This window comes from Lepidochelys olivacea (assembly GCF_965140295.1).
Source record: "Lepidochelys olivacea isolate rLepOli2 genome assembly, chromosome: 21".
NCBI classification, from domain to species: Eukaryota; Metazoa; Chordata; order Testudines; family Cheloniidae; genus Lepidochelys; species Lepidochelys olivacea.
In genome coordinates, this window is record NC_140431.1 from 3,509,747 (window position 1) to 3,531,738 (window position 21,992).

The following is a 21,992-nucleotide window of genomic DNA, read 5'->3' on the forward strand; positions in this document are numbered from 1 at the left end:
AGTGAATCCCCAGCCCTTGCAGAAGCAGGAAGAATGTGCTCCTAATAGGATAGATAACAAAATACTTACTCTGTTTGTTGGCTTGAGTCTTTCTTTATTGCACTAGAATCTGTTAATGTCTGAGTGCCTGTTAAGATAAAATTGAGAGGGTGGTATACTGGTTCCTACAGTGTCAGCAGATAGCTAGTATAAAATCCCTCATTCACAGCTGCACCTTTCCTTCTGAAGACTCATAAAGTACTTTACCAATTGTATATAGGGATTATTTCAACCATCACTGAAATGCAACCATTGCTGGGATGACACATGGCAGTTTAAACTGCACACAGCAGCATAACACAACAATTTAGGGCAGAAGGCAAAGAAGAATCTTGTATGCAGCTGAAAATGCAAGTGGAATTTAGGTCATTAACCTAAGTTAAAGTTTGGCCAAGCTACTGGCAAACACACCTATTTCTGAGAAAACCGCCATGGAGTTTTTAATGATCACAAGTGTTCAGAGCCTCCATTTTACATCTGTATGGGATGATGGCTTCCTCTGCAGCACAGTGCCATTTTGCAGCAGGCTGGGGCAGTGAGGTCATTTTTGACTCAGCACAAAGAATAGCACTTGGTGAATCAACATATTCTTATCATGCACAGTTAGGAAAGGGAAAAATGTCAGATTTGGCTGATACAGAACATCCTCCTTAAACACTTGAACAGGGCTTCTAGGAACAGGAACTCTTTTGGCATGTGTTAGGATTGTGTCTGATCCTGCTCCCATACCATTCACAGGTAAAACACCCATTGATTTCAGAGGTGCAGGTTCCAGTACATTGTGATGTGGCACCTGGGGGGATTTTTTATCATTACAGACCCTCTTTCTCTGCCTGCTTTGGGAGTCCAAAGCAAAATAATCCATGTGATTCCCTTGAACCTCAGAGGTTTAAATAAGATGCAGCCCCCAGATCCCAGTAAGCTTGAGTTCCTTTTTTCAAAACCTAAGCCTCATTTAGCCAGTCGTCTTGTACCTCGGCTGGTCTTGGAGATGTCTTTGGGGAGGATGTTTGGTGATGAAACACCACAGGAGTGCCAGTTGTTCTGCGTGCGAGGATCGTTGAGACTGTGCTGGAGATGCTTGTGATGGACCACGGAGGTGCTGTTGTTCTGAAATGAAATGAGTTTAATGTTTATAATGGCCTATTAAAAACCAGGAGAGAAAAGGGGAAGCAACGAACCCAATGGCATGTTGTCACTTGGAATGGTACACATTGTGCCACGGACCTGGGCAATAACATGGGTGGAGACTGAGGGTTACAGTGAGATTGGGTTCAAGGCCTAATTTTTCAGAAGGTGCTGAGCACCCCCAATTCCCACTGGAGTCAGTGCAAGGTGTAGCCGCTCAGCAACACTGACAGGGGCAGTGGGGGAACTGCTACCTGCAGGTAGACTGGGAAGCTGCAGGGAAAGAAAGTGCCTCTGAGAGGCCAGGAGGCCGATTGCTTCACTAACCACACCGAGTGTAAGAAAAGAGCTTTTGAGGCCTTGAGTTAGTTCCTGGCTAGCATTGCTGCTAGCAGCTGGCGAGCTGTAGGCTTAGATATTTGTTCTGCACTCATCAGAGTTATATCTGAGTGCCTATTCAGGATCTCTGGTAGTAAGAGCATGAACTCTTTTTTTTTTTTCCTCCTTACTTCTGCTCCTCAGAGCCCCCTGCAGGTGCTAGGATGAGAACGGTTCTGCAGCCAACGTTACAGGCACATGGGCTGCAAGCATGTGAACGCCTGCCCCAAGATCTTGCTGTCTGGCTTGTAATTAAACCCAGCGATCAAAAGAAGTAAACAGTAGCATGACGTAAATAATTGTCCTCCACACTCATGCCTTGTAGAGGAGCCCCCAGGGCATGTCTGTGCTTTTATTTTATTGCCCTTGGTTGTTCATTTCAATTAAAAGCCCCTTGGATAACTTTACTTAGGTACAAAAACAGATGGGGGAATTATTTCATTTAAAAGGCTGTGAGTTTAGAAGGTACAATCTGATTGTTTTACTGGAACAGTTATGTATGATCTTAATCTGGTTTTATTAAATGCATTGGCTCATCTGGTTCACTGCTGGCTGCATATAACATCGGTAGGCTTGGCAGTGTCATTTTGATTTTTATCAATTTAATTTTTCACAGTTGAGAGATATTATGGGACGGTCAACATTACTTGTCAAAATATACGAAGTAAATATCCTTAAATCAAACTCCAATAAGTTCTCAAACAGCATTTTGGAAACTTTGCCTATCTGTAAATTTTGGTTATTATGATGAAAATACTGATTGGTTGTATATTTAGGGTGATATCACTGTTTAACAATGTTTACTGATAAAAAATCTGATACTTCCAAGCCTAAACGCAGGATAATTTACAGTTTGTAAGAAGGATGCTGAAATTAGGATACAATCAGACACTCATTACTAACTCAACATGAGAAAATTCCTGCCACTAAAGATGCTGGCGGGAAGACATGCTTCCATAGATTCGTCCCAAGAAAGCTAACTGTTTATGATGGTCATCGTCTCAGATCTTTTAACGAGAATGAGAGGCAATTTGCACAAGAGGAAAACAATTTTTTTTTTTTTTTTACCAAAATGCAGGTTTGAATGACAAGAAATGGCTGCAAATCTCCGTCTGGGTCAAAGTTCAGTATTTAGAAAGTAGGAGAGGAACACAATGAGAGTGATGGGACAAAATCTTGCCCTGGATCAAGTCTGTGAATTGTCAAGGAAATATCCATTTGCCGTCAAATATTTAGGCCCTGATCCCAAACCTCTTGTAGTCAATGGAAAGACTCCCATTGATTCCAGTGGACATTGGATAAGGCCCATAGTAGGTAGCCAACCATTTACGAAAAGTATGACTGTCATATCTGCAGCTGTTACCTGGAGGGATGTGGGTGACCTCAGATCCATCCAGGAAGATGCTTCCTTGCGGGTGCCTGTTGCACACTCTTGTCCTGGAGTTGCTGGTGTCCCAGTAGGAAACCTTACTTGTTTCTTTCCTTCTTCGGTGGCTAAGTTCCTTCTCTTCAGGAACTCTTTCTGGCGGGGGCTCTGGGACTGCTCCTCTGCTTCCTTTTTCCGACATTGCATCACACGGCGACATGTGGTGACGTTGTTTCTCCTCCACAAGTTCTCACGGGTCTCGTGCCGGCGCTCACACTTCTCGTCGTAACTCTCGCTCAGACGCCTGCACCGGCGTGGGGACTTCTCAGTTTGACTGATCATATTGTCCACAACCGCACAGACAACACACCAACCTGTGATGATCTTCTGGCTGCTTTGGTGAAGTCCTTTCCTAATGAAACCAAAGGGGGGGGGGAAGAGACAAATGAAACAAAGGATCAGGCTGGAGGCTGAATAAATGTTTGAGAGACACCAACTCTTAGAATATTCCCTTATTCAGTGAATGCAGGTGGCATCTTTGTAGCGCTATGAAATCACAGACATTAGTGGTAAACACTCATTATGTCCCATCTTCTCCATCTCCCTACCCCCAGCCATAGATAAATATATACACACACGCTTGGAGCTAATACATGATTGCTCCTTGAGGAAGATTTTCCAGTGCTTTATCCAGTTCAGTTTCAATCATGTTCTAAGTGATGAAGCTTCTACCATCTTCCTTGGGAGATTTATTCTGCAGTCTTAGATCTTGCCATTATCAAATACCACCTGCTGTTCAGACTAAATTTTCTTTTGCTCAGTTTCAGCCTCCTGCTCCTAGTTATAAGCCCTTGGCCCACCTAAAAAAGTAAGACTGAAATAAGAATAATGGCTCCTGGAATTTCCGTAGTAGTGGCCTTGCATTCCTTTCCTGCATACATATATTTTTCCAGTCTGTTCCAAAAGATTAACTGTAGATGTAGGAGACTTGCTATTATATAATTTACTTTTCATGCAGCTGCATGTATTTCTAAATCCTGTTTGTCTTCTGTGCATGCCCAGAGAGGTCTAGCACATGTAGCTTGTGTTACCACACTGCATGGGTTTTTCTATAGAACCTTTGGAAAAATCCCAGGTTGTTTCTGTCTTATCAGTTTTAAGAGCTTCTACTACCTGAAGATAATGGTCACCCTAATGTTGAGTGCTGCATTCTTTTAGCTCCTCTTCCTTAACACTCATCTTCTGCAATAGCTTGACTGAAATGGTACATTCCAGTTTGCACTCTGAACGTTTTTCTTTCCTTCTCCTCACAAAAACCTGGCTGGCTGTAATGCCATGTCCTTAATTCTCCTGGCTAGTGGCACTGCTTCCTGTCCTCCTCTGTTGTAAATATTAAATACCTGTACATTAATGTTTACACTTGTTAGAAACGTTGTTGGACTCAAGATGAGGGGAGAGCAAGCAGGAGAGCTGAATGGCACTGCTCAGCCCAGTGGGCTTGCCTCCACTTCTGTTTGTTTATAGCTCAAGCAAAGCAGGTAGGTTGCACCAGAGGCCTGCCCTAAGAATGAGCTCCTTTGTTTGGGCATTACCTCCCTACACTGTGTACATGTAGGGTGACCAGATGTCCCGATTTTATAGGGACAGTCCTGATTTTTGGGTCTTTTTCTTATATAGGCTCCTATAACCCCCGTCCCAATTTTTCACACTTGCTGTCTGGTCACCCTATGTGCATGTGCAGAGTGAATGATAATCCCTTCCCTCCACTTCCTCCTACAGAATTCTCTGCTCCACTTGCAAGCTTCCCTCTTGCTTGCTTTACTAGACTGTGGCCACATGGAAGGTGTTTGGGTCTTCTCCTCTCCACCAGTGAGGGAGAAAACAGAATACAACATGACACTGACAAAATCCCTAAACATTACATTTCCCCTCCTACCCCTCATTATTAGCCAGCACAGGGATTTCCTGCTCCTTGATCCAGATGGATAATCATCATGCACATTCCAGAAATGTTGCTGGGAGGATCATGTGAGCATGCTAGGCATTCTGCTGAGCAGTTTGGGATTGGATTAGTGCTCCAGTAGTGGGAGTAAAGAAATACTTGACTCTCTTGCCTGCCAGCCCAAGTGCACATTTTATTCTCTTTTTGGCCTATTGTGTTTGGACGGTGAGATTCTCTGTTAGTTATTATTGATCATATTTATTATGCAGGGCCAAAGGGCCAGCCAAGAATGGGGTCCCATTGTGCTAAGCATGGCATAAACCCCGAGTATCAGGTTCAGCATGGGGGAAGGAGTAGAACACACAAGCAAAGTCAACAATGTGATGGCAGTGATGTGGGGGGAGGTATTAGTTAGGAGGTGATCAGCTAAACGGGAAGGGAAGGGTGAGGGGGACAGGGCAGAGGAGGAAGAGGGCAAGCGGACAGTGAAGCTAAGGTGAAGAGTCCGAGGGAGGTGGAGGGTTGGAACAAACAGCCAGTCAGCACAAGGAAACGCTCTGGAAAAATGTCCCGAGGTCCCTGCTGTGGCCGATTCTGCAGCTGCTCCTATGGCTGGTTCCTCCCTGCAGTTTCTCCCCAAGGACACACAGCTGGTGGAGTGCAGGGGGTGGAGAGCACCACCTGGGTCCCCACACAGTGTGTGATGGAGAGGTCTCCCCTGCATGGTTCTGGGTGTTGGGGAGAGGAGTATTACACTGCAGCCCTGGAATGGAATATCCCTTTTATTTTGACCAGCTAACAGGATCCAAACCAAGTATTTTTTCACGCAACGCACTGTCAATCTCTGGAACTCCTTGCCAGAGGATGTTGTGAAGGCCAATACTATAACGGGGTTCAAAAGGGAGCTAGATGGATTCATGGAAGATAGGTCCATCAATGGCTATTAGCCAGGATGGGCAAGGATGGTGTCCTTAGCCTCTGTTTGCCAGAAGCTGGGATTGGGTGACAGGGCATGGATCACTTGATGAAAACCTGTCTGTTCATTCCCTTTGGGGCACCTGCCATTGGCCACTGTCAGAGGACAGGATATTGGGCTTGACGGATCTTTGGTCTGACCCAGAGTGGCCATTCTTATGTTCTTAAGGACCTGGTTCTCTTTTCACTCACCGTGGTTTTATCTCCGTTGACTCCAGTGAAGTTACTATGGATTGATACAGGAACAGATGAAAGAAAGAAGCAAATTCCCATCTCCAGATTTTCAAAATTGCTCAGAGCCAGCAGCTCCCATTCAGAACAATGGAGAATCTTCTCTAGCCCCATTGAGGACAATAGGAGCTCTTGATTGCGAAGCTCTTTTGACTATCTGGCCATTTAGGGTATATCTGCATTGCAGCTGGGAATGATCCGCCCTGCCCAGGGAGTCAGACTCCTGCTAGCAGAGCTTGAGCTAGCAAGCTAGAAACAGCACTGTGCAGCTCAGATGGCAGGTGGACTCTCAAGCCCACCTGACCCCCTGGGTCTGAGCTTGGGCGGCTAGCCTGCGTAGTTTTATGGTGGCTGGAGCGTCAGCTTCCACACTGCTATTTTTAGCACACTAGCTCAAGCCCTGCTACCAAAAGAAAAAAGCAGCAGCAGTTGTGGAAGGCATTTCAAGGCTTTTATGCATGACTACTAACAAAGGAAGGGGAGAAAGGAATATATAGATTAGCCAAGAAACACAGAGGACTTGGCAGCTGCGAAGTGCGTCAAAGAAGAAAGCTGAAGAGAACGGGTGGATGATAGTGAAATCATTAGGAGATGGCCGAGGTTTTATGAGAAACTGCTCAGTGAAGAGAATGCGAAGAAATCGTTGTGGGAAGTATGCGCAAGCAGCAGCTTTGTAAGACCATAAGCCTCATCACTGAAAACAATGAAACATGGGAATGCAGTGGGAGCAGACAGTGTACCAAAGGAGGCATTTAAAGCATTCACCCATGAGGTCGTGGTGATGATGACAGACTTCTTCAACTTAATTCTCTGTACTGGAAATTGCCTGACAAGTGGAGGAAGAGCACATTGGTCCCTATCTAAAGGAGGTGTGCAGGAATGTAGTAATTACCAACCCATCTGTGATGTTCTCCTCAGGAAGTCCAGAGCCATAAGCTCACTGTATTACCTCTCTGCCTGAGCAAGAGAGAGCTTTGCTGGAGCTTAAACAGTGTGACAGCCTTCTGCCACACCACTCTGTCCACCTCAGCAGAAAATACCTCCAGACTCCGCCATTCTAAACTTCCCCTTGCAGGTAACATTTAGTGAGCCCTGGTTCCCGAGTCCCCTACAGGCATCTTTCTGCAGTGCACAGTCCCCCTCACTTGGACACTCATCGAAATTAACCACATCTCCTGTCTCCAAAGAGACAGAATACACCTCAGCCTGTTGGCTCAGTTGAAGATATAGAATCATGGAATATCAGGGTTGGAAGGGACCCCAGAAGGTCATCTAGTCCAACCCCCTGCTCGAAGCAGGACCAATTCCCAGTTATGCACCTCTCTTTACTATAACAGGAAGGGGATGGTTTATAGTAAAACTAATAATAAGTTTATTAATAAAAATATAGATTTAAGTGATAGTGAGCAAAAGAAGAGAGACAGGTCTGGTTACAAACAAAACAAAAATAACCTACTTTCTAGTGACTGAAACTTAACTTTAGCAAGCTACAATCTTTGCTTGAGCAGCTGTCTCACTCACATCAAGCTATCAGCATCCCCAGCCTCTCAGGCAGAAGGATCCACCAATCACAGCATCAGAAGGTGCTGATCCCTTTGTCTCCTAAGTGATGGATAACAATGGAGTCCCCTTTCTGCCCTTTTATAGTTCAAAAAGCCTTTGAAATGTGTTCTTTGAAAATAAACCCAGACAAAATTCCTTTCCCCTACTGCTTGTTTTTCGGGGTGCAGGTGCCAAGCCCCTTCTTCATCCTCAGGTCAATTTGCTTTTTTTAATTCACTTGATCACTTTGTTTACCTTAGATATAAATGTCTTTCTATTGTCCTGTGCTTGTAATCAAGCCATGATGTTTTTCTCTTCTACCTGTTTGCTTGATCCATGCAGATGGGTAAATCCACATTCCTTTGTCTAGGTCAGGCTAGTTTATCAACTGCCTCCACAACATATTTTAAGAACATATTTCCAGCATACATACATAACTCTGTTATGTACGTTATACGTTAACTCTGTTATATACACAACCTGTACATACATTACACAAGTTTTTTTTTTTTTTAGGATACTCTGAGACATAGTTTGGCTACATATTCTGTTGGGTGCAGTCTTTGCGAGTTGGCATAAAGGGGCTTTCAGGGTCACACCATCAAGTTAATGGAGCACACTATGAAATGGCTAGAAAGAATTATCGAGAAAAGATTTTAGCAGGAGCTGGAGCATCAAATATATGACAACCAATTTGGGTTTATGCTTGGAAGATCAACAGTGGAGGCTGTATTTGCGACCTGAATATTGCAGGAGAAGTACAGGAACAAATGCATGGCACTGCACTTGGTGTTGGTAGATTTAGAGAAGGCTCGTGGCAGGGTTCCTAGAGAATTGCTTTGGCGGTGCCTTTGGTTGTACAATCTGCCAGAGACATATGTTCAGACTGTGAAGGATATGTATGAAGGTAGCACGACAGTAGTGAGAAGCAGCTGCGCCTAGAGTAAATCATTCACAGACAGTATAGGTCTACATCAAGGATCAGCCTTAAACCCAATCCTATTTGTGATTGCAATGGATGCCTTGGTGCAGGCGATTAGGGGAGAGGCTCCATGGAGCATGCTTTTTGCCAATGACATTATTTTGTACTGTGAAGATAAATGCAAACTGGAAAGGGAACTAGAACTATGGAGGCCTACATTAGAAGAAAATGGCTTAAGAATCAGCCGACAAAAAATGGAATACATTCAGTGCTTTGTTGAGAGGGACACAACACGAAGCCAGTAAAACTAGATGTACAGAGTTAAGGCTGTGCAATAACTTACACACCTCAGTGGAGCCATGATGGGGATGTGGATGCAGATGTTAGGAATCACCTGACGAGCATAAATGGAGAGAGTTGACAGGAATTCTCTGCGATAAGGATAGGCCAAGTAAACTAAAGAGCCAAGCGTATGAGATCGTGGTTAAGTCAGCCATGATATGTGAGTCAGCATGCTGACCAATGAAGCAGAGAGAACAACTACTACAGCGCTGCCAACAGGAGAATGCTCAGGCAGGTGCTGGGTAAGACAAGAGCTGACAAGCTATGCAGTGAAATGGTACAAGCCAGGATTCAGGTAGCCTCCATCACAGAAAAGCTGAGGGGAGGATAGACTGAGACGACTGGGTCATGTGAAATGACGGGATGTAGGATGTGTTGGCCAGAGAGTTCAAAAGCTAGTAGTCACAGGACAAAGACCACCTAAAAAAAGTTGTTTGAGATGCTGAAGGAGGATATGAAGAAGGTTGGTGACAGCTTGGAAGACACACTTGACAAGAACACATGGAAACTAAGAACCAGAGCTACAGACCCTAACTGATGGGAGAAGGTGAGGAGGACCTCGAGTCCTGCTCGCACAAGTCTGTCTCCCTAGGCTGGGAGACATGCTCCCAGCTGCAGTGTAAACATACCCGAAGAGTGATTTTTTTCAATGGTGAAACGCATTGGCCCAACTTTGTTCCTACTGAAGTAAGTGGGAGTTTTACCATTCTCTTCTTAGGCCAACGTTGAATGCTTTTGAAAATCCCAACCTTAATGACTGGGGATCATCAAATGATTCAGTCGTTAGAGTTCAGTTCTGATAAGTACCCAAGGTTTTACCTTAGGGTCACATTCTGCTCTGAGTTGTATAGAAGTCAACTGGGAGTAACATCACTGAGTGGATGCACTCATGATTTACACCAGTGTAATTGTGAGCAGAGTCAGCCCTTTTATAATGCCCACAATAATTTAAACAAAAAATAAAAAGTTTTTGATGTTGTTTGGTGGTTCGTTGGAAATCGAGATTGGAAATAGGGAGAGACTGCTCTCTTCCAGCTTTAGGTTTCCTATTCATGTCCTCCAAAGCGATACGATCTGCTACATGCCAGCATCTGTTCACTTGGCAAGAACATAAACTGGCACCCATCATATGCATAAAGTCTCTGAGCTGGGGCTCTCACCACTGGACCAGTATGCTAAGAGTGTTGTAGTAATGTCCATTCCTAGCAAACATTTTTCAGATTCTCATCAACATATATTATGTTGTTTTCATAGCAACCATTTGTTACAGTCCTTAATGTCTCCATGAGCTAGACTACTTCCTACACTCTTGCACTCAGAGCTGAAAGACAGACAGACTGATTGAGATGTAGATAGATCAGATCAAATTCCTATCCAAACCCTTTCAAAATTCTGGGCACTCTCTATCCAGGTACTTATAAAGCTCGAATTACTCTTGAGTCGGAGAGCCTGACTGCCTGAAAGAAAAAATGTATCAACTAAAGTAAAGAAAAAATAAGGCAAATTAGTCTCTGAAAAAACAGGTTAAACTTTGTTCACTCTCAAATAAAAATAAGCGATTTCACTAGCATTTCTTTGTCCCACACAACTGGAAAATCACTGACTTTGATGGAAACGCTGAGAGCAGTTAGTGGTGTCAATTAACAAGTTTGCAAGGTTTTGGGGAAGGAGGAGGAAAGATGGGAGGATTTTATAATAATCTGCCCTACAAAATAGTATAGCTACCTGTAAAGAACCACTACAGATAAACACATTTCTTATAATGGCACAGTCACAGCAGGTCACTGAAATGTTTTCCTTTGGAAAGGCGTTCTTCTAGTCAATCTGAGAACAGCCTTTTAATAACAATCCGAAGGGTGTATGCTTTTATGTAGGAGAAATCTATGCAAACTGGCCATCAATGCATCACCTTAAATGCTCCCCCAGCCAAGTAGGAAAATGAAAACTGCCAAGATAATATTGAAATAAATCACTTTCTAAATGGCCCTGTGCTTTTGGCTTTTTGGGGTTTCTTTTCATCATTTGTTTGGAGATGCTGCTGACTCTCAAACCTCTCACTGCCCTGAAATGTCCTTTTTTTCCACTTAATTTTTCCGCTCAGCCCCCTCTGCGTCTCATCAAAATCTGCTAGTCATTTGATTTTATTGTTGCAAACTTTCAGCTGGAGAAATAACAGAACTGGGGAACTTACGTTATAAAATGCTTAAAATGTTGTTTCCACACAGCTTTTATGGTCTTGACTTAATAGTTTCGTTGTGGCCCACATTCTGGGCTTTCTCTCTCATGCCCAGTCTTCCTTTCCACAGCAGGCTGAGGGTAGATCTGGTGAACAGCTTTGCCGACATTGAAGTACATAATGATTGGGGCCTGTGCCAACACCCCAGAGCTGAAAACCCTCAGAAACGGGATCAGGATGTGAACTCACTCCTCCTCCTCCCCCCCAAAAAGACAACTGGCCTCCAAACTTTTCAGGCCCTGGAAAAGATATTTTTCTCCGCCTATATTTTCCTATTTTAAAAATGGCCCAGTCCAGTGCTGAATTTGCGTGCTGCTGCCCGTTCATCCGGGTGTGTGATACGTACTCAAAGCCCTGAGTTTGTTAGACTCTTCTCATTACAAGCAGCTCAGCTACCTTCTCACCTGCTCTGACTACATTCTTCTGACTACAGAGCCTGTTTATTGTCCATCCCAGGAAGCAGGACTTGTTTATATGCTTGATTTAAACACAAAATACCTTTTAACTTTTAAAGTAAGAAAGAAACATAAAGAAAAGTGTGATCTGTTACTCACCCCCAAACTGAGCAAACTGCTGAGCCCTTGCTGATGAGTTATGGGTTTTATTTTCTTCCATGGTCACCCAAAATTACTCTTCCTAATTAACGAGCATGCCCTTTATCTCTCTCTTGCATGCTGTAACACTCAAACTTCAAAGGGAAAAAAAATCCCTTGCTGGTTCATGTTACAACTTCCCAGTGTCAATCATGCAGGCTGAAACTTGGGGAAAAAAACAAGACACAAATTGCCTCCCTTCACAGGGTCAGCGTTTACTCCTGTACATCCCTAGCTAGCCACAGATCTAAAGTTTCTTACCTCTACTCAGCAAGGGCAGCCCTTAGGTGGATTCGGCAGATGTTCAGAGGCCCTGCTCTGCTCCCCGACCTCAGTTAAGCCCCACGCCAGAAAGGAGAAGGGTGAGCCCTGGGTTACCGGGTGCTAACACATTGCAACTGACATCTCGTTTGAATGACTTCTCTTTGCTGCTTTTTTTTTTTTTTTTTTTTTAAACAGGAAATGTACTAAGCCTCAACACTTACCCCAGGTTCCTGTCTCTGCTTAAGAGTTTGTGACATGGGAGGAGAGGCTAGGGCACAAGCTCGAGCATTGGTGCCCGGCACACTACAGTTGTTTGGTATCTTGTGGTGGGACAGGCTGCATTCCATTATCTCCAGGGTCCGGGAGTGTCCTTTGCTGTTTCTCCATTTATCAGCCACTGCAGCTTGAGGCGGTGCTCTGTGCTGAGAAGCTGTGCAGAATGAGCTGTGGCTGACTCTGCCCTGCCACCTTTGGCATGAGGAATCCTGGTGCTGGGAAAGAAAGTAGTGTTAACAGTCTTGTGTAGTGTGAGATTCATATTTCTGCCTTCTGAGGTTAGGCCAGCGGCAGAGTTGACAAAGGTCAGAGTGAAGCAGGTGTGAATGCTCCCCACCAAACAGGTGTGTCCAGGTAAAAATGGAAGAAAATGAAACTCTAAGGCAGCCATCTTCTTTATGATTGCTCCATCCTTATTTTCTAAGGACTCAGCCAGAAGTGATGCTTGATCCAAGTCTATGGCTAAACAGTGCTAGAATAAAATGTGAGAGCCTCCCTTAGCATTGCTTCCGGGGTTTACGCATCCCAAAATAAATCCTTATTTGGACTGAACGCCAGACCCCCTTTCCCTTCACCATAAATCCCTTGCTTTCTCTGTATTTGCCCCTCTATTTCAACCATCCTTGTTAAGTTTCTTATTTTACGTTTCTGAAATTCCTGTGGGATCATTTGGCCCAGAGGGCTTCAATTATTATTGTCAGAGGGGAATATCTGCTGCCACCCATCCTTACAGTCATGCTCATCCTGGTAGACTTTGGGCCTGGAACTTCAATATGCTATTCCAGGTGTGTTCTCAGGGACGAGTGCCTCCCTGCTCACCTGATTCATTGTGTATGTAGCCCAAAGTCACCCTGGCCACCTTTCTGCCATGTCACTGCAATAGTAGGCCAACTAGAATTTGCTACCCAATATTATCCCAACATCTTTCAGCCATTATTGCTTTCCGAGGCACTTTGATCCCATGGGATACCTTCCAGCTGACATCCCCTGTGGGGAATAAGGAGCCTACCGTGCCTGTTTTGCTTTGGTACCAGGATGTGAGAGGATCCGTGTATCGGGGTCCGCTGTCAGCAGGTGGCAAGGCAGACTGATTGATACTGACTCACTGTGGTGGGCGTGGGGTTAGGTAATTCCACTCAGAGTAGGAGAGAAGCAGGTGTGGGCAGAAGTGGGGGAAACGGCCTGGAACAGAGAGGTCCTGGAGGGAAACCCTAGGAATAGCCTAGCGTGGGCGAGAAAGTTTAGACTAAGCTTAAGTGTTGTTGCCGTTTCCACTGCCAATCAAAGAACTACCTCAGAAGAGGGATGTTTTTGGACACTAAACCAGTGCACGCACGCACTCCATGCTAGAGCATGGTAAAATTTCACTCCATTCAGAGCATATTTTTGTGATTTGCCCTTTGCATTCTTAACCAAAGCAGAATGCTTTCAGCAAGGACCTGATCCAAGGCTCATTGAAATCAATGGAAAGGCTCCTATTGACTTTAGGGAACGTTAGTTTTGGCCCCAAGAGAATAAACACAAATCCATTTCAAATTTGTGTGTTTCGTTTAAACTCCCCTGATTTCCTCATGCCTCCTTGGGACCTGCTGGATTGTGTCTCTCAGCTTTATTTTTTATTTATATTTTTAAATCAAACTTTTGTGAGATTGTATAAAATTGCAAACAGCCAAAGCAATAGACCAACCAAGAGTAAACAAATAGAGAAAAATATGTAAAATACACATTTCACAAAGTCTCATTTATTCACAACCTCTGTTACTCCAATATGCTTTGTACGTTATTAATTGTGATGATTTATGGGACTCCTGATGAGTTTCTATCCTACTGCACTTAATTTTTAACAAGCATAAATTCACTGTGCTTTGCCCAGCAGTCAGTGACAAGAATAGTTTTATAGCTCTTATGACACTTTCCTGATGTATATTTCAATCAGAACTTCAAAATGAGGTTGTAGTCTCCTTAGGCTATACGTTCCTGGTGCTGTTGTACATTTTCCACCTCCCATTTCACAGAGTTTAGGACATTTCACCTGGCCCTAAAATGCAGCTGTTTTCAACCACAGAGGCACCTGCACTTCAGAGCTGGACGATATAATCCCTAAACTTTAAAGGTTCTTCCCCAAGTACTGCTGAAGTTGGTGGGAACTTGAAGTCAGGCTTGATGGGAGTTCTGGGTGTTCATGGAATGCAGAATTGGCCTCTATACACATACATTCTGTAATTCACATTAGCAAGATTGTAAGCTCTTTGGGACAGGAAGTCTTTTTATGATGTGTGCGTCCAATGCAAAAATAAGCCCTGACCCCTGCTTGGGCTTCAAGGTGTTATTGCAATGCAGATAAATATTACTAACAATAACAATTAGTGGTTAGCATAAAGGGATGCTGGGGGACCTGATGCTGACTCAGTTAGAGCACAGTGAGAGGAGAATGAGATCCTCTTAGGTTTTGCAAGGATGTTTAAAAAGCAGATTTCTTCTAAGCAGCTTTGTGCAGTAGAACAACTGGGAGGTATGCTACTGAAACCAAAGTGGGCTGTTTGCAGCATTGGGAGGTCTGAGTGTGGCTGTCCTGGTTCAAAGTGGGTGAGACCCACACCCGTCCCAGCAGACATGAACCTAGCCATTACTAATGCTGTTCTACAGCCAGTGAGAATTTGCTGCTTTGCAGAGGCCTTGTGTTGCCCCCTCTTCTCATCTCCAGAGAGAAAATATAAAAACAAAGGATGGGATTTTCAAAAGCACCTGAGTGACTTTGATGTACAAATCTCATTGAAAGTCAATCGGCTTTGTTGCTACTAAGTCCCTTAGATGCTTTTGAAAATAGTGCCCAAAATATTTAGACTGAAAATGTCCCCTTTTACCTGAGATTCATGCCATTCGGTTTGTTTTCTAGTTAGGCCCTGGTGCATGTGACAAGCTAACTTCTTTTGACATTTTCCACATTTAACCTATTTCTTGTGAATGAGTCCAAAAATTCCGGAGCCCAGTCTCGTATTAAGAGGGGGATTCTCACAGCGGCGTATGGATAGTACAGTTCCCGTTTCCGCAGTGCTCCACTCTTGATAATCTCCAGTGCGCACTCCTCCTTTGGTGCACCTGGCTTCTGCATCACGTGGGAAACAGTTTTCTCAGCAGTTTCTGGGGAGAAGGAAAAATACAAGAAAGAGAATTGTGTCATCACAAACCAGTGCAGAGCAAAGAAATCTAAAGTTCAACATTTAAGGAGGTATTTGGCATTCTGAAAACTAATTACTAAATAGAGTGGGTTATAAAAAAAATCAAGTGTTCAGATTTCAACAAAACTTCAACTATTTTTTAAAAAAAGGAAATTGGTGAGATGTAGACCTTCTCCCCTGCTTTTTGAGTAATTATACAACTGGAAAATTGTGGTGGTGTTGTTTAACTTTTGCTAATTTTATTACTAAGTTATTCAGGTCAAAAGGCTTGGATAACTTTGTCAGAAATACTCAAGTCTCATTTTCAAAGGTGACTTAGGGTCCTAAGTGCCTAAGTCCCTTTTGAAAATAGGAGTTAAGCTACTAAGGCACTTAGATGTGTTTGAAAATTTTACACCTTATCTTTTACTTGTGTTTAGCACTTACTGGTGCTGTCAAAATAAAATAATAATTACCTTAGCAAGTCTGAGACACTCATATTTGGGCTGAATTTCTTGTGACTATAAAATCATCATTGATGCAATTTTGAGATGTAGTAAAGAGGTTTGCATGAAAGTTAATGTGATCAACTGAATTAATTAAAAACAGTTCCTTCATTTTGGAGCTGAAGCAAGTAGGAGATTTGGGTTCAGTATTGTAAAAACTCCTAAGGAGAAGAGTGAAACTATTTTTTAAAAGCCCAGTGTTTCATTAAAAATGTTCATACTACCAAAAAAAAAAAAAAAAAAACCCAAAACACCAAAAACACAATCTGACATGTGGACACTATTCTACAGTCTGGATGTAAGTAATATTTTTATGCCTGGGTAGCATATGTGCAGCGCTTCTAATTAGCAAGGCCAAATAACTTTGCTGATCCTACCAGTAGCAATGTGGCCCAAGATGCAGAGCGTGATGGAAACATTGATATTCTCAATTATTAATTCCTGTCTCAAGGAGCTGAAAAATCCATCCAGGGCAAACTTAGTTGCAGAGTAGGGAGCAACAAATGGAATTCCAACTTTACCTAGAGAAAGATGCAACAACAACGTTTATGAGGCTAAACACTTGCAGTGCACAGAAGCAAAACCGTGTCATTCTGACTTTGTCTTATCCTTCAGCAACTGTCATATTTCGACTCAAAGAAATTAACTATCTCAATAGGTTGAAGGATATAAGTAAATCCACTAACGTTGGGGTTGAGGGTAGGGGTGGGGTTAAAACATCCCGAAGAGTTTTCCTGTAATATGTGGCATGTACAAAATATATGATGAGATGGGGTGATATAAAGGTATTATCAGCGTGAGGTCTGAATGACCTCCATAACGCACTCACGAGAAATGTGACCCTTGCATAGAACACACATCCACATATACATCAGTGAATGTGTATATAACACACACTCTAGCAAACAAATAATATGTATTGTGATGGCAGATATTAGCGTGTGGCTCTGTTACGCAGTATTATAAGATCTTTTGCTTAGTGTGCAAGTGAGTGTTGACTGTTGGGAAGACACATGGTGGTGATGTTAGTCTTTGGTTGTGCCAAGTTGTGTGTAGAGGCAGCTTCAGAAAAGGGGGAGTTTGCTCCCTGCCTTGGACTCACACTTAGTCAATTCTTGAGGCAGAGTTGCTCTCTGGCAACCAGGCATTGGTGTTAGACTGAGATTTCTGGAAGCAGAAACTACCCTGTGTGCTGTTTGACCATCTCATTTTAGGACTAGTGTACGTGCATAAGTAAAACCAGTTGCACTTGGAGTACACCCAGACTGTGCCTCACGGATTTCTCCTCCACTGGGAAGCTGATCTGCAAGATGTTAGACCTGTGCTGCCTCTCAGCAGAGTGGGGTCAGAAGGGCAGTGTGTGAACCATACAGACAGTTTTTGCATTGAGTAAACAGACTTTATCACGTTGAACCCCCAGTCCCAGGCAATTATGTGAGTCTTCTCAGGTCATCCTCCTCTTTTTTGAAAAACAATTTCAGAAGACAGGTTTCAGAGTAACAGCCGTGTTAGTCTGTATTCGCAAAAAGAAAAGGAGGACTTGTGGCACCTTAGAGACTAACCAATTTATTTGAGCATGAATTTCAGAATTTCAGAAGAAGCTTCCTTTGAATCCCAGGTGGAACTAAATCAAAGGAAAGAATCCAGCATTACGGAACAATAAGGGTCTCTAGCCTGGTTCACTCTCACCTGCTGTGGATGAAACCACAAGGATGCTGCCCCCGCTCTCCTTCAGCACTGGTAGTGCAGAGACTGTCATGGCCACATAGCTCAGAAAGTTAATCTCCAGGAGTTTTCGTAGATGCTCAACATCTCCATCGAAGTAATTAAAGTAGGTATAACCGATGTGATTAAGGATCAGCATGTCTAGGCCTCCTGAAAGCAAAGGGGGTATTTTAACTTCAGCTAGAAGAAAATGAAGAAACTGTTTCATGAACCTGTGCCGTCAGCATTTGAACCCAAGACTCTCTCCTTATCACATAGACCTTTTACCATTTGCACTAAAGGAGAAAACACCCTTAACTAACAGCTATAGTAGGTTATTATTTTCCAGAGACTAAATACACCTCACATTGTGTTGCATCACTGGTTTGAGTTTGTAAGTGTATCTCAAAAACCAAAACCCCTTTTTGTCTATAAAATCCTGTCAAAAACGAAAAGTAAACAATGTAACCACATTATCTAGCATATGCTGCCAGCAATGTTAATAACAATACTTATAATAAGTATATATTTTGAAGTCATCATAGTAGGTGTCAGCAATACACAGAATCAGTTCACTGGTCCTTCATCTACACTTATAGCCTGGGTTTTATTGAGAAGTAAAAATAAGATTGGGGTTATTTGTCTCTAGTGCTAAAAGCACCTCCGTGAAAGGGGCAGGTGGTGATTTCCAGGTTGCAAGCAGTTAACATACCCCATAATCGTTTGGCCTCCTTCACCACGTCTTCTGCAAGTGCCATGTCTTCCATGCTGCCATACATATAGTGAGCAGATGCTGCGCCCAGTTCTAGACACCATGTGACAACCTGAGACAAATGCAACCTTTAGACAGGGATTTTCCCACTGTTAGTCCTCTTAGAGTTTCAAGAGGACACTTGGGTAGCTCAGTGGGCAGAGTGATTAGGTTCTCCTACTTGGGTGAGTCCAATCTGTGTTCACTGAGTGAGATTCATAGCTGGTATAAAGAAAAGGAGTACTTGTGGCACCTTAGAGACTAACCAATTTATTTGAGCATGAGCTTTCGTGAGCTACAGCTCACTTCATCAGATGCATATCGTGGAAACTGCAGCAGACTTTATATATACACAGAGAATATGAACCAATACCTCCTCCCACCCCACTGTCCTGCTGGTAATAGCTTATCTAAAGTGATCATCAGGTGGGCCATTTCCAGTGGAATTAGACCATGCAGGTATTTGGTCCTGGGGCTCTGCCTGCAAAAAGTACAGCAAGCACTAAACATCTGATTCTGCAAACACTTACTTGGCTGTAAACTGTAATTTTTTTCATGGAAATTTGCAAATGGTTATTTTTGCGCAGACCTTGTAATAACACACTGGAGACCCTGGCATAGCAGTCAGGTGTTAGTAACTATGTCTGTCAACTTTTCCTGTTAATATTTATGTAAGAAAATAATGTGTACTCTCCAATTCTGCTTATCTTTTAAAAATGTTGGTAACTAAGAATTCAAGCTTTGATAATACCTGCAAGGTTTTAACACTCCAGCTTGGTAAAACCAGCTCTGTGCACTAGTTTTTACCAAGATGCTGTGTCTAAACCATTGATCCTGCAATGCAATCCACTAACTGGTCTCCGTGCAGGGGCCAGGAGCAGGGCAAATGGGTCCATTTCCAGAATCAGAGCTTTTACATTCAACGGTGTTTGACTGGGCTAAGCCGTAAGAACAAGTAACAAGACTTGAGAAATCACCACTTTCTCAAAATCTCATAGCTCAAAAATGTCCTGTGCAAATAGACCTCAAAGTTTTCAGTAACGGTTTCTTCTGGGCAGAAGCAACACATGAGAAACTGTCTGTGGAAAAGAATGGTTTGTGTAAAGATTACTGAATGGAGGGGGTAGGGACATAAGAATTGCCAGGCTGGGTTCCACCTTCTCCCGTGATCTGTGTCTTACATTGGCCAGCCCCAGGTACATCAGGTGAAGGTGCAAGAAACCCTGCAGTGGTCAGCGAAAAACAGGCTTTAAAATGGCAGCGGGTGGGAGTTGAAAATAGGTTTTTGTTGGAAAACATCCTCTGACCTTCATTATGAGACATTATTGCATCTCCATAAACTGTGTCTGAGCATGCATATCTCTTTAATCAAGTATCCACATGTATATAATATACCCATCACCATAGTATCTAGGTACCACAGGAGTGTTTGGGTATCCAGTTACTTTCTGAAGCTTGGCTTCTGTCCGTGCTGTGATCAGAACATGGGCTCCCATCCGGGCCAGGTGATAAGCCATTTGCTCTCCAATTCCAGTGCTTGCCCCAGTGACGATCACTCGCTTCCCTTTCATCATCTCTGCAGAGTAGCACATGGTGACTGTTACATGTCCCACTAACATCACCCACAAAATCACTTGTGCCAAACAGACTGGTGAAAGTAACTATTTCTGTCCCAAACCGTACAAGTCAAGCTTCAGATCAAGCGAGCTCTTTGTCCCAAGAGAAGAACCCATCAAGGGAGCTGTGGAAACTCACCCAAAAATACAGGTTTGATGCACTATCACTTCCATTTAAAACCTACTAAACCTTGGTATCTACAACTAGAGCAAACTAAAACTAAACTCCAACAACTGAACAAACTAACAACTGTAGCAAACTAAAATCTGAGATCTCAAAGCTGTAGAAGTTTGGATCCAAACTTCATAACTGACCTTTGTTTCTCTAATGGAACAAGCCCAACCCCTAGAACCAATTTCCTCAGCTAGTGTACATCAGTATCACTCCATTGACCGCAGTGGAGTTATGGTGATTTACACCAGTTAAGAATCTGGCCCTGGATTCTTTTACCAGGATGATGGGTTCAATATGAAAATCTAGTTGGAGCGGAAAACCATCTCACTGTGAAGATGGTTTTTATCCAGAGATGAGTTTTGTGGCTGAAGCCCATCTTTAATTTGAAAATGAAACATTTTAGATTTCATGGTGCTAAACATTGTGTCCAGTTATTTTTATTAACAATAATATCAACCACAGGATTCAAAGTGTATAACTTTGTTGATTTCAAATCACTTACCTTGGAAATTCCTACAAGTCCCAAATAATCCCCTCTATTCATCTGGGAAGCTAGAATATGTCTGCACTTTTGTGTGATTGTCATTTGTCATTTTCTACCAGAGAAAGGAATACCATTTCAGGTGACATTCCTGGACACACTTCATTTCAAAAGGCTACAGTCTGGAATTTGAAAGGCTCATGAAACTGCAGATCCATTGTTATAACTCTCAAGTGTGCCCTTTTGCTATCATGGTTTTAAAGGACATTTGCTTTAATCACTTACCTGGTTTAAAATCTTCCTTTGAATAAAAACAGAAGGCCAAGACCAATCCCACAAATGGAACAAGAATCTTTAGCAACAGCCCCATCCTGCTGCAGAAAAACAAGCATAAAAGAGAGAAATGCTGGAGGTCTGAGCTCCGCAAAAGCAGAGATGTATAAATATTCCGAAAAGTAGGGAGCAAGTTATGGGAGTTTTGAAAACAAGTTTGACTGCAAATGTATGTCATAGTTTTTGTTTACTTTTTGTCCAGGTTAATAATCATTAACCTTTAAACAACAGCGTCATTTTGGACTTCATATTCCCTATTGCACCCTGTTCCTGCTATGGTCTGCCTTTGTGTTCTCTGAGCACACTGAAGGAAGGTGTCCTTTTGCTAGAAGGAACCAGCTTCTGAGAAAGGAAGGGTGAGTCTATGAACCTTGGTTCATGGGTTCAAGTACCGGCTCTAATAGCAGGTACTTGAGCAGGTCACCTAACCTCTCTGTGCCTCAGTTTCCTTGTCTATACAATGGGGATGATACTCCCCTACCTCCCAGGGGTGTTGCCAGGATAAATTCATGTATGAGTGGGAAGTGCTCAAATGCTATAGGAATGAGGGACATATAAAAATCTAGACAGAACTTTAGTGTTTGCAGCACAAACTTTACAGGATTCTGCTATTTATTGTCACCACTTATTATTTGTATAATATCCACCATATGCTAGATGCTCTAAACTCCTAAAAGGACATGGTCTATCCATTGAGGAGCCTATGTAGACAGGGAACACACACATGCAGGGAAGGAATGTACTAAAAACCAGAGTGAATAAACAGTCGTGTGAGACATGTCTTGCAGTTCCAGTTTATTATTCCCTTTATTAGATCTTATAATTGCTAAAAGGGGTGCGTGTGTAAACCCTTTCCTGGGGAAATAGGGATTGCAGGCTTCTCTCAAGAAGGCTTTCTTAAGGAGATGTTTAAAGGCGGAGAGGAGTGAGTTCTTGTGGACGAGATTAGGGCAGGAGTTCTAAGGCTAGGGGAAAGAAGTAAGTGTATCAGGATTGAAGGATCAGCTCCTAAATGTCTACAGAAAACTAATAGA

At 43.0% G+C, this 21,992-nt stretch overlaps 3 protein-coding genes across 7 annotated transcripts in view; 1 reads left to right on the forward strand and 2 right to left on the reverse strand.

The window, feature by feature from the left end:
- TRAF3IP3 (TRAF3 interacting protein 3) overlaps window positions 1-12,256 on the reverse strand; it is a 28,252-nt gene extending 15,996 nt beyond the window's left edge. The window contains exons 1-4 of one of the 3 annotated variants that reach the window (XM_084611327.1): window positions 12,180-12,256; window positions 2,909-3,323; window positions 1,014-1,149; window positions 70-127 (exon numbers count right to left, since the gene is read on the reverse strand). In XM_084611327.1, the coding sequence (XP_084467453.1) occupies window positions 70-127; window positions 1,014-1,149; window positions 2,909-3,253 (539 nt within the window). In that variant the 5' untranslated portion in view covers window positions 3,254-3,323; window positions 12,180-12,256. Of the gene's footprint in view, window positions 1-69; window positions 128-1,013; window positions 1,150-2,908; window positions 3,324-11,655; window positions 11,833-11,955; window positions 12,059-12,179 lie in introns of those variants that run through there. The other 2 variants (XM_084611326.1, XM_084611328.1) reach the window with 2 other exon arrangements.
- LAMB3 (laminin subunit beta 3) overlaps window positions 1-21,992 on the forward strand; it is a 123,108-nt gene that overhangs the window by 13,448 nt on the left and 87,668 nt on the right. The window lies entirely within an intron of this gene.
- LOC311511008 (11-beta-hydroxysteroid dehydrogenase 1-like) lies at window positions 13,950-21,108 on the reverse strand. Of its 3 annotated transcripts, none has more exons than XM_084611219.1 (6): window positions 20,911-21,108; window positions 19,799-19,929; window positions 18,315-18,426; window positions 17,588-17,773; window positions 16,276-16,419; window positions 13,950-15,375 (listed from the first exon to the last, which is right to left on the reverse strand). In XM_084611219.1, the coding sequence occupies exons 1-6, from the start codon at window positions 20,993-20,995 to the stop codon at window positions 15,155-15,157; spliced, it is 879 nt and encodes a 292-aa protein (XP_084467345.1). In that variant the 5' UTR covers window positions 20,996-21,108; the 3' UTR covers window positions 13,950-15,154. The 3 variants fall into 3 exon arrangements, with proteins under 3 accessions (XP_084467345.1, XP_084467343.1, XP_084467344.1); XM_084611217.1 differs by having other exon boundaries at window positions 19,772-19,929; window positions 20,911-21,087; XM_084611218.1 differs by lacking the exon at window positions 16,276-16,419 and having other exon boundaries at window positions 19,772-19,929; window positions 20,911-21,087.